The following is a 12865-nucleotide window of genomic DNA, read 5'->3' on the forward strand; positions in this document are numbered from 1 at the left end:
ATTTGACATCCATGTCTTACTTCTATTTAAACATAATTCTTACAATAATTTAACTTAATCATATAACTTCTAAACTTCATTCATTATAGTATATTTTCAAATTGATATATTAGTTATTTCATATTAAATTTAAATACTCAAATATCTAAATTAAGGTAAGGAAACATAAGTTCAGTTAAGTACTTATTATTTCCTTCACTTGAATTCAACTCTTTGAATCCAAAGCTTTATTTTTTCTTTTGTCAACTTCTTTCTCTTCATACATAAATACATGAAACATAATCAATATCATGTTTTCAATATAATCTCTACATGATTTCACTTCTAAAGAACATAAAAATCTTGAGAAAATTTTACTTTTAAGGCACATGTTCATTTATAGTGGATCACTTTGGTCTACTATATTCAACGGACTGTTAACTGAGTCTCTATTTATTTTCCTTGTACGAGGGTTCCCTACGAAACTTAGCTTTTTGGTGAATACCTCACAATATATTCCTCTTAAAGAGGAATATTCTTGGTAGACATCTCTGACATTCAGTGCATTTTTCCTTGTCGATGGGTTTCAGCTCATCCCTATTCCCCTCATGGTCTAATCAACTTACATCTGTCGAGTCCTTATCTTATAAAGGCACTCCTATTGACAGATCATTGACCTTGATCATTGGATAATTCTTCTTTCGTTTGCCTAAACACCAGGCACCTATTAGCGAGTCATTTCTCATGACCTCTTCATGTTGGGTCATCACTCGTTTATCTAGCCAACTATCTTAGTCACTAATTTGGCGGACTACATTCTGCTCTTATTCCCTTGCCTTGGGTGGCGGATTACTCAATGCCCATCACCATTTCTCGCAATTCCCTCTCATTTCACGTGCTTACTTAGTGTCGTCCAGACGACTTACCCCATGTCTAAAGTCCTGGCAGACTATCATGGTTGCCATAGTCCAAATATGGTCTTACACCTCATGATCCTCATGTTTTCCTTTCCGATGGATTATTCCGTGTTTAACATCCTATTAGACAATCTTGTGTTTAACATCTTGTTAGACTATCTATGATGCCATAGTGTCTTTCAACTATTGTCTTACTTATTTTGTCGTCAATTCCTTTCTTGATGTCATAACATCTTTCAGCTATAGTCTTACACAATATAGTCTCGTGTTTATCGTTCAGACGGACTACACTAGTGGTCATAGTCCAACTATAGTTTTACACCATATGTTTCCCCGTGTTTACTGTCCAGACGGACTACCTTATGCTGTCATAGTCTAATTATGGTCTTACATAATGTAACCCCGTGTTTATCGTCCCAGCAGACTACCAGGATGCCATAGTCCAACTATGGTCTTAATCCTGTTTACCCTGATGCCATAACGTCTTTCAAGTATGATCTTACTCATTCTTCTCACAATACCATAGCATCTTTCAGCTATAGTCTTACTCATTGTAAGCCTATAGCCTCCGATCGGTCCCATGGTCTCGCCATGATATTCACTATTCCCATTTTATCCATTCAATTCCTCTATTTCACCATCTTATACCTTGATACTTGAATACCGCAGTGTCCCTTTCGTAAGACCCGGAGCTTCGCCCATCATGGTTTGCACCCAACAATATTGTATGGTGGTATCTAACAAAATTTTCATTTCCTATCTTCTTTTAAGCCCATCGATAATTCCCTTTCATGATTCATACGCACTAGATGCATTTTATAGATGAAACATGAAGGAATTTACCTACAGACAATATATACCTAACAATTCAAACTAAAAAGCAAATCAGAGTATTACAACTGTATTATAAATTAACAAAGTAAGTCCCATATAAACTTACCAGATTAAAATGGCAACGAGTGGAGTGTAAGGGACTATTCTGTAAATTTTCTCTTTTCCTCGTTTATCAACAAGTTGTTCCAATTCTTGATCTAAACAATAATTCAGTTGAAAATATCAATTCCAAATAAATCAAATATCCAAAAACATGCATATGACCTTTTAATTTTATTTTACAAAATTTCTTTAAAGTTTTACATTTTATTCAATTTAGTCCCTAAAATTGAAACAACTATAACTTTCACATTTAAGCTCCGCTTTCAATTCCACCCTTATATAACCCTCTATAAACATAAATTACAGAAATTTCATCTCAAATTTAACATATTTACATTTTAGTCCTTATACTCAAAACTAACAAATTTTACTTTACAATTTATCACTATTCCATTTCTAAGCTTTCCACCAAGCTATTTAACACTAAAAGCTTCCAAAAACATCATTGGAAAACTTTTAAAACTTCAACAGTTTTAAAAACGATGGTACGATTTAGCTAAATTGAACTACAACGATCTAAAAAAAAAAGAGAGTTTAAATTAGACTTACATGCAAGAATACAAGCTTGGTCGAATACTACTTAGTTAAAAAATGGTGATTTCGGTTGGGAAGAATAAGATGGGGAAAGATGATGGCTTTGTTTATTTTCCTTTTATGTGTTATTACAATTGTAATATTAATTTAATATTATAAAACCTTTTTTTTTTCACCTAACAATCCAGCTAACCGTCCATTACCAATTAAAAAGGTTTATTATTTTCCTCTTAAATCCTCAAACATCTATTTAACTAATAAAATCAATATAGACTATTTAACAAAACATATTTTTCAAATAGTGAAAACATTACTAAATCTAATGATTTCAATTTTTTAAAAATAAATTAAACAGTTAATTAAATTCTTTTAATTTTTCCTGATCAGAATTAAATAATTGGATTTTTTCATTTTAAAACAATGAATTTAAATTTTAAAATACTGCTAAAACTATAAAAATAAAAATACTATTAATTTTAAACAGTTCATTAATTTTTGCAATAATGATTTAAAATAAAAATACTATGAAAAGAGTTTTACTCCTTAAATACATATTTTTATTCATTTAAATTTTTCAAAAAGAAACATAACCTCCAACATTTTCAAAATTTATATTTGAAAATCTATCTGCTTACTTAACATTTAAATATTATCAATTTATTAGAAATTTTATTTTAAAATTAAAAATATACATATCCAATTTGATTTGTAATTTCAAAATTATCTTTTATTTATCTAAAAATACTATCAAATTTAGAATTTAAGTTTTGTTATATATCTTAAATATTGAATGGTTATTAACTATTTTTAAGTTACATTTTACCTTTCCCCAATAATATCACTTATTAGTTTTAAATTTTTAATTCTGAAATTATGTGTTTAAAATTATTTCTCATATTAGTCATAAAATTTATAAATATATATATATATATAATTATTTATTTTTATTTATACAAACAATCAACTTGTGCCATCAACTAGTTTCAAAATATATATTTATTAAAACAATTATAATGAATAAAGTTATTTCTTTACTAATTAAATTTTTAATTAAAAATAATTATCAATTTTATTAAATCAAATGACAAGCAATTGTGTTAGGTATAATTTGTTTTATGTGAATTATGATTATGGTCCTTTTACTACGTTTAAATTGATGATTTATTATTTAATGTGACGTAATTTTGTTGTAGTCATCACTCTTAATCATTTCGGTTAAAATGCTAAGACAAGAATTTTTTTTCAACATACTAATTCCAACTTATAATTCCAAAATAGAAATTCTTTTGGTTAATCGATGTATTTAAAGAGAAACTCATGTCAATATTTTAGACTAATTAACTAACTAATGTTATTGTAAAATAGATATTGAAATTAAATTATAAAACTAAATCTCAAATAGAAGAGATCAAAACTATAATTTCATCATTTTCTTATAATCACAAAAATAACATGACATGTGTGATTTCTTTCTTTCTCTCTCATATATATATAATAAAATTTTTAACTAATTTGCACAGAGATATATCAACCTATAATACATATAAAAGTACGAGTTTGTAAAAACTTTTAAATAAATGAGAATAACTTTTATTTTATACTATATTATTAAATTGGCATTTAAAATATTTATAAGTTAATTTAGAATTAATTCTAAATAGAGTTATAAGTTGAATAAAGTCTAAGTATAGTCACTACCAATAAGTCAAAATAATCAATAATTAAGATGAAATTATTATTTTAAAAATTCTGAATCATTTTATTTTTAAAAGTACAATTTTATATTTTCATATCTATTAATGTAATAAAAAATTATAACTAGAATAGAAGTCTAAATATATAAATTAGAGATTGATTTTACCATTTAATTATTACTTAATTAGTGTTAGAGCTATACATCAATTAAAAATTTAAGTTTAGATCTATAAATAGCCTCCATTAGTAGCTTGTAAGAAAAATCATTGGTAAAAAGAATGAAAATAAGTTAAAATATCTTTAAAGAAAACATTCGAACAACAATGGCACCCAAAAGCACCAAAGAAATATGTAATATCATTGACATTATTTTTTAAAATTATAAATGATTTATTAGCAAATATACTTTTATATTTTTTTACCTCATTATTATTATACTTAAAATTTGTATATGGATCAATATTACCCGTAGTTTTCTGCCCAAAAAAGTTTACCCCGATTTCTTATTTCTATTCTCAGCCTAAAGGTTAAGCCCAAGAAGAGCCACTAAAAGGAAGACCTATGCAAGCCAACAATTGGTTGTCTTTATGGAAAAATCTTAAAATGATATACAAATTTTGATTTAATAAATGAATTTTGATTTAGTACAATTTTGATTATGGTGCAGACGAATACATAAAATTTTAAGTTTAATTCAAGCATACACATTTAAAGAAATAAATGCATCAATTCATTTGATTATTGAATGAATAAAATTATTTACATATATAATACATAAATATAAAATAATGTTATATCAATAATTACGTTAGTGCAAGGTTCATCTGGTAGGAACATTCTTACCTAAAAGTCAAAAATTATCATCCAACGCCAATGTTGATTTCAATTTTCAAGAAAAGGGACCTTTCCGTATACACTTATTAGTGCAGTATAGGTGAAGGGGAAGGGTAGGGGTAGCCTAAGCTATTTTGGCTAAGAAACAAAGGTTTTGATTTGTCGGTACCAACAACTGAGAAAACTGGATATTCCTCTATAAAACTACATATGCCGTTGAATTAAGGTAATGACTTATATTACCAACTAAACGACGACAATATTTAAAGAAGAAGTGATGATTTCAAGAGTTTTTGTCATAAAATTTGTAGTATACGGAAAAGGGTTGGTTTCACATACCTAATCTATTTCCAAACTCCTTATTTGAATATAAGAGCAGAGTTTAGATTAAGATTCCGTTGAAAATAATTTTTCGAAAAGTTAATATTTTCGATGCTTGGATGAATCAGATAAAATATTTTCTCGTTATTTGATGATTTCTTACAATTATTTCATAAAAGGTGTTTTCAATGAAACAAACATACATTTGAGATTTATGATAAGTAGTGGATTGATTACAAAGTGATGTTAAGGTGAAATTATAGTAAATAATGAATCCCAATGATGTTAATGATTAAATTATAAACTTTGTGAAATTTATAATTGAAACAAGAGAAGTGATATGCATGAAAATTTGTGATGTGAAATAAGATATTATAATGAATTATTTTATTAAAGTGCTTATATGGTGAAAAGCAAATTACATGGCAATAGGGACTAAATTGAAAATGTGCAAAAGTTTAAGTGTGAAACAACTTAATGTGTGAATAAGGAAATTATGATAAAAGTTTAATGAATGTGTTTTGAGATTATGAAATATGCATGAAGTGTTGTAAAAGTGAAATTGTGAAAAATATGGAATTTTATGATGGCAAGGACTAAATTGTTAAACTTGAGAAAATAAGCCGATGAAATATATATAAATTTGATATGTGAAACAAGATATTGTGATAAATTATGTGATTAAACTATAGCAAGAAAGAAAATCGATTTAATATGATTAATTAGTGAATATTGAACTTTTATGATAAAAATATACTAAATTGAAAAGTTATGAAAGTTTATAAAAATTATTTGATGAGTGAAGACCGTAATAGAGAATGTAACATCCCAGTGTTTTGACCCAATGTTTTGGTCGGGTATGGGGTGTTACAAAGAATAGAGCCTTATCAGTTTGGAAAATATCTTACAAAAAAAATTGGTAAGACATTTCATAGGAATAAAGGAGTAATTTTACGTTAACTGAAAAATCTTTTACGTTGACCGTCTTATTTTACACGAAACAAACATAAAAAAAAACCTAAAAATACCGAGGCTAAAAACAAAATGAAGAAAAGTAGAGAGATATTAGTCAAAAGGAACACAAACAATATGTTTGCCTTCAAAGCATGTTGGGGGGTTTTCTTTTTCTATTTCAAAAACTTTCTTACCGACAAATCACACACCTTTATCAGTTCATGTGGGCAGCACATGATTGAAACTGTCTTTCCAAAACCGCGTTTACGCCAACAGACCCTCAATTCCTATCCCTTACTTCAACTGGATCCCTTTTTAGTTTCATTTCGTTTTGAATGGAAATTTTATGTTTACTTATTTATTTATGTCTTGTCTTCCAAATGTGTTAAAAAAAAAAAAAGTCAATCAGGTCTGAGATCTGAGGTTTTAAGCGCTTAGATTTAAGTTTCATTGTGTCTAATTCATGTATGAGTTCTTTTTCAAATTTCGACATGTTTGTAATAATTAATTTTGATTAAATTAATTGATATAGTTGTAATTCAAAAAAAAGTTTTTAAAAGAAATATTGTTATACACCCAAAGTTAAGAAACATATTAGTATAATGAGCTATCGAAATTGACTTTTCTATACTCCGTCAAGTTACCTCATTAGGCACTCGCTTTTTAGGTGTAGATACTTATTCAAGTGTGAACACACCTCTAATGACAAGTAGACACCACTAGCAAATAATAACAAACTCATAGTGCTTGGGACCACTACGTCCACACCTCACATATTCTGATAACATGTCCACCATGACAATTTGTCACATCACATTATAGGACAAAAGGAACTTACCTATAAATACCTTTCCAACAATGAAGAATGGATCGAACCTTCAACCTTATCCTTACTCTCAGTAGTCATCTTCTATTCCAACAATCAACCTGCTTTTTTGTCCATCTCCAGCTCTCTATGTGAACAATCCTTAACACTACCATATACTCTTTATCTCTTCCTTATCTCCTCCGATGTTGTTGACTAAGGCAAAATCAATCATTTGTATAAATTAAATTTCAAGTTGGAAGAAAAGAAAAAGGTTTAAAGATCAAACATTAGCACGTGTGTTGTAATGCATAATGTAAAGAACAAACAAGAATATAATTGTCTCCCTTCAAAGGGTCCAATTTTCTCCATGATTGTTAAAAAGAGGCATCTAATCATGATTAAAACGCGCAATTTATGTTTGATTACTATAGTATGGTTATGTGTAAATGTGAGGAGGGTTTGGATCAGGTAATCTCAACAGGAATCTAACATTCTATCATTGAATTATTATGTTTGACTTTGAGTAATGTGTTTTTTTTTCAATGGGATATTTACATTTTATAACCATATAATCATGTTTAGTTCAAAAATAACACTTTGAGTAAGTAATGTTACCAACAATGTCAAGATAATACCATTTGTTTATCACATAATTTTACTCCCATTCTTAATAACATTATTTCATTTTCATTAAAATCAAGATAGAGAAATAAAAATATTAATGAATCAGTTTTTATTTTTATTTATATAGTCTTTCCACTAACATTTCCACTTATATGTTAATTTTGTCTCTTGTTGTTGTTTCTATTACATTACCTTAAATTTTAATTAATTAATATTATTATAATTTTTTTCGTGCTTTATTTACTTACTAGTTGAGAAAAATTAACCTTTTGCATGTTATTGTTTTTATTTTCATAGTTAACATTTATTATCAACATTATTTAATAAACCTTTTTCATCCTTATTTATTATTAAAAATTTAGTGAAATATATTTTAAGTAATCTTACATTCTGTCAATTAAATAATATAATCCCAGACTTCGATCAAATGAATTAAGTAATCGCGTGCAGAGAGGAGGTTGTTGTTAATGCCTCTCTCTCAGACTCTGACATCAGTAATAGAAAGAGAATGATTCTTAGGGAGGCCAGGAACGCGTGGGAAGTGGGAAAAAAAATTTGGGTTCAGTGTTAGAGGTGACGAACGAGAAGTTGTGGATGAGATTATGAGACTAGAAGAGAGGTAGATCGAAGCAACAAAGGAAAGTGTGGGGATCTTTAGGCCACTGTGCAGGTTAGTACCAATTGTAATTGTAATTTTATACTGTGTATGGGAGTTTTTCGAGGGGGGGAAGAATGACGGTTTTGTCATGGGACATTAGGGCCATGTCTTTGGATATGAAAAAAAAAGATGTGTTAAAAGAGTAATTTGTAAAGGTAGAGTGGATTTTTGTTTCATTCAAGAATCAAAGCTAGTAATGGGTACTGAGGACATACTTAGAAAGGTGTGGAGTGATGATAATTTTGAATTTTGATTTTTGGCTGCTGTAGGAAATTCTGGAGGGGTAATAACAATATGGGACATGATTAGGTTTCAAACAAGTTGTTATCTTTGTTCTAACATTTTGTTGTTGGGGAAGTAAAATGGATTGAAGAAGATTTGGATGAAACATTGATTAATGTTTATGCACCTTATGAGATTTCGGATAAAAAATCTTTACAAGAGGAATTTTGTTTTGAAAGGGTTTCAAAAAAATTTATGGTTGATTGCGATTTCGGCATCCTGTTGGACAATATTGTGGTTAGCTCGGAACGGTAAAGTTTTCAACAAAACATCGACGATAAATGAGTAGCTTGTGTGTTATTCTCGGGGAGGATTGAAGATAGGGAATCAGAAATGACAGAGATATTGGGTCGTCTCAGAAGGCGCATGTACCTTTAGTCATCGAATTTTGCTCGAGTGTAATTTTGAAATGGTTGATGAATAGGAATTATAGACCATGGTCTTTACGGAAATTGTTTGGGGATATCGACTGTGGCACTAACTAGTTGGCTCGATTTTAGTTCGAAGATATTCACAGGCAAGGTAATGGTATGGAGGATGCTTTGGCAAAAGCTGGTTTATTGAGATCTTTTTTTAAAGCTTGGTGGTTAATTTTGTTTAATGCATTATAGCTCTAGTTGTCTGGAGGATTTTGTCTTTGATTGTCAGTAGTAATACTGTTGTATTCATGTTGTCCTTGAAAGATGTTGGTGGTTCCAGCATCTTTCTCGGTTATTATTTTTCTCGACTGAGAAAAAAATGAATTAAATAGAACAATGTAATATACTAAATAATATGTTAAATAATTTAAAATACGAATAATTCTATCACTAGAAGTAATCAAATATTCTCCATCCCTTAAATCTATATAACACCTATTTTTAAAGTAATCTTACATTTCTGAAAGTCATATTGAAATGATAATAAAATTAATGAATCACACTCTTGTCCTTTAATATTAACATTTCAAATGTATTGTATAGATCACTGGTTAAAATTTTTATCGACACCCATTTAGTATAAGGTTGAATCGTATCATCCACATGCATTCGCATACGTTTTCCCATTAAAAACATTTTGCATTATTCATACATTTTTTTAAATGAAGCATTAACATCTTCAATAAATACATGAGTTATTGAAGAAACTTAAGCATCATTTGTGTTAATCAAGACATTAATTTTGGCTACATCATATCCATCATTGATAATGTATTTAATTAACATAGCTTAAATCAATAAATAAGAGGAAACATTTGAGAGTTCTATATATGCAGAACACTTTTCATACATATAGTATATTATATAATTTATAATACATAAAAAGTTAAATCTATAGTAGTATATAATACTATAATGTGAATATTTTAAAATTTCAAATAATTATACATAAAATTTTAATAAACGAAAAGAAACATTAAATTAAAAATAATATAATTTTTTAAAAAAATATGGGCAAATATTAAATGAGTTTGGGTTAGTCATTTATAAATATGGGTGAGTTCTAACAAAATTTTAAGTTTATATTTCGAGTAAAGCTTGAACAAATATAACATATCATACTTAAACTTAAACCAAATCTAAAACCAATTCTTATATGCATTTTAGTTACTTTCCTTTTCAAGTACCTACTTTAACAGACCTATTGAGTAACTCAAGATTAAAGAAAGATTAAAAAAGAAAGGATAGGATTCATTTATAAGTGGGATACATTAATGGAAGGAATACATCAAATATTTGGAAAAAGAATTTAGAAGTATGGAAGAGCATCACGACATCTTGATCATGACAATTCATTCTTTCTTCATATACAAATTGAAATGCCAAAAATACGAAAATGATACCATTTAATTTGTTTAACAATATCTTTCGGGTACGTTTAATAAAAATAAAGTAATTAAATTTAGATTTTAATGTACATTTACGCCAATAGCATAATTTTATTATCCTTAAAAATATTATAAGTCTATGGTAGGTATGTAATAAAACAAAAGACCTAGTTAGGTGACCTAAAAGATGTTAAATTTATAATAATGGAAAAAAATGGAGTACATATTTTCTCATTCTCTTCAAACATGTCAAATTACATGTTGGAAAAAGGCCCTATCTACTTCCTTTTTTTAGTTTGAACAAAGAGATGTAAGATCCCCATCCTTGTAACTTAAATTTCTTTATATTTGAACCCTATTACTGAGTTAAATTTATTAAAATCTAAAAATGTCCTTCAACTTCTCCTTAGGAGAGAGTTTCATGGGACCTTAATTAATACTTGAAGCATTATATCATGTCCAAAGAGGTTCCCAGAAAGACCCAAAATTGTTATCTTCCATGAAGCTTGGGTTGTCGACGAATTGGTGGGAATTTGGTTGAGCAGACGTGGTTTCTGCCATCTCCATGCAGAGGAAAGCCGCAAGGTTTGCTTGTTGCAACTGCATGTTGGCTACTTCAGCTTGTGCTTTGGCTTTGGCTAGTTGGGCTTGGAGCTCATTGATTTGCTTCTGCAGTTGGCAAATAGCTCCTGCGCAGCCGTAAACCGGGTCTCGGATTCTTGCACTCGCCTCGTATACCATGCTGCTTACTGCATCAGCCCTTTGTGTCTCGGGAAGTTCCTGAACCAATCACCTCTCACTATTAATGGGAATGTCCACAATTGCTAACGACTCAAGCAGGGTTAAAAAAAAAAAACACACTTTTTTGTCAAATTGCATGGACCTGGTGGACTGTTATTAAATAAAAGAGGAAAGCTCTCAAAGCTCGCACTAATTGATCACTTTTTCATAGGTATATATCTTTTGCCACAATTGTCAACGCATTAATCCGAAGGTAGCCTTTTAGCTTTTTCCACACTATAATAATAAAATCTCGTATACTTGTAGCCAAAGACGAACCTTTTCGTGGGGTTGGGTTGAGATAAAATTAGAAACTTTTGAAAGTGAGCAGTTCAAAGTTTTTTTTTTTTTTGAAAGTTTAAATTAAATAATTATTTTATTAGAAGGTCAAAAATAGAAATTTTCATTTATTTAAAAGACTAAAAGGAGTAAATTGAATTGTTTTAATATTTAAAAGGACTAAAAATGAAATTTATCCATTTAACCAAAGGCACAAGGCTACCGCCTGTCACCCCCGGCTTCGTCCCTGACTGACTATAGCTAAAGTGAAACTCGGATGAGGAATTAAAGGCGAAAAACAAAGAGAGAAAAAAGCAACCTGCAAGAACTTGATGATGTTGCTAGCACCGAAGACACGATGAGCAATGGTGAACTTGGCAGGATCAGTAGGAGGAAAATATGGAGCCAACACACATTTATCGGCACACCTCCTCCTTAAAATCTTGCAAGCAGCACAGGGGCTAATAACAACCGCCGGCGGAGGAGGAGGAGGAGGAGGAGAAGAAGATGACGGCGAATTCGAAGAGGTTGTTGCAGTAGTGGTAGTAGGAGTTGATTCACTGTATTCCATCTTAAACATGAGGAGGATTTGAAGGCTTTTGGATAATTAATAGAGGAGTTGGTATGGGGGATTTTGTTATTACATAGAGGGAGGGAGGGGTGTATTATTTATAGTAGAAATTTGGCGCAATAATGATGTCATGTAGAATGAAACGTGACGTAATTTTGGATTGCTGCCTGGCTGCGTAGCTGTGTTTTCACTACACCTATTGCTCATTAGGTGGGATCCTAGGCTTGGAATTTTTTTTTCTTTTCTTTTCGGTGAAAGATTACAACAATTGTTCTTCAAATATTAAATATATTTTGGGTAAACTAATTAATTACTCACCCAACTTTTATAGGCGTTTTCATTTTGACTTGTAATTTCACCTATTTTCATTTTGATCCTTTAATGACGGTTAAATGTACATGACACATTATGTTTATATTTTCAATTTCGTCACTCAAAACATATATTAGGTAAAAAAGAGTTAAGGATTAAAGTAAAATTTATAGGACTTAAAACACTACATTAAGATAGGTCATGTTATAAATGTCACAAATGAATTATCGTGGTAGGACTTAAATATATATATATATTGTTAATAAATAATATCAATAAACATGGTATTTAACAATCAATTAATTAAAAATGAATTTCAGTATATGCATCCTGAAGAACAAACATATTAATAAGTATGTGAACCATAGCTAGTTTCACATTAATTCTCTTAAAAAGTGATTTTAATACGTTTAAGTCCAGTTTCTTCATTGCTTTTGAAAAGTGCTGTAGAAAAGTACTTTTAAGAAGTGCTTTTGAAAATTTTGAGTGTTTGGTACTGCTGTCAAAAAGTGCTTTTGAGAAATAAAATGTCCATTTTAGACATGATATTATAAAGTAACAAATATGTATTTAA

The 12865-nt window shown here is 29.3% G+C and overlaps 1 protein-coding gene across 1 annotated transcript; it reads right to left on the reverse strand.

Annotated features, from left to right (window-relative positions):
* Window positions 1–10520: 10520 nt before the first annotated feature.
* On the reverse strand, window positions 10521–12057 carry LOC105799311 (LOB domain-containing protein 1). Its single transcript, XM_012629796.2, has 2 exons — window positions 11728–12057; window positions 10521–11129 (listed from the first exon to the last, which is right to left on the reverse strand). Exons 1-2 carry the CDS (start codon window positions 11986–11988, stop codon window positions 10803–10805), a joined length of 588 nt encoding a protein of 195 aa, XP_012485250.1. The 5' UTR covers window positions 11989–12057; the 3' UTR covers window positions 10521–10802.
* Between the last annotated feature and the right edge of the window lie 808 nt (window positions 12058–12865).

The sequence above is a fragment of the Gossypium raimondii genome, chromosome 9 (assembly GCF_025698545.1).
Source record: "Gossypium raimondii isolate GPD5lz chromosome 9, ASM2569854v1, whole genome shotgun sequence".
NCBI lineage: Eukaryota > Viridiplantae > Streptophyta > Magnoliopsida > Malvales > Malvaceae > Gossypium > Gossypium raimondii.

What these genes read in the sequence shown, in the direction of transcription:
- LOC105799311 (XM_012629796.2), bottom strand. Translation starts at nt 11,988, where the DNA reads ATGTTTAAGATGGAATACAGTGAATCAACTCCTACTACCACTACTGCA. An exon ending in ACATCATCAAGTTCTTGCAG is followed by an intron (nt 11,130 to 11,727) that starts GTTGCTTTTTTC and finishes TGATTGGTTCAG; the next exon opens with GAACTTCCCGAGACACAAAG.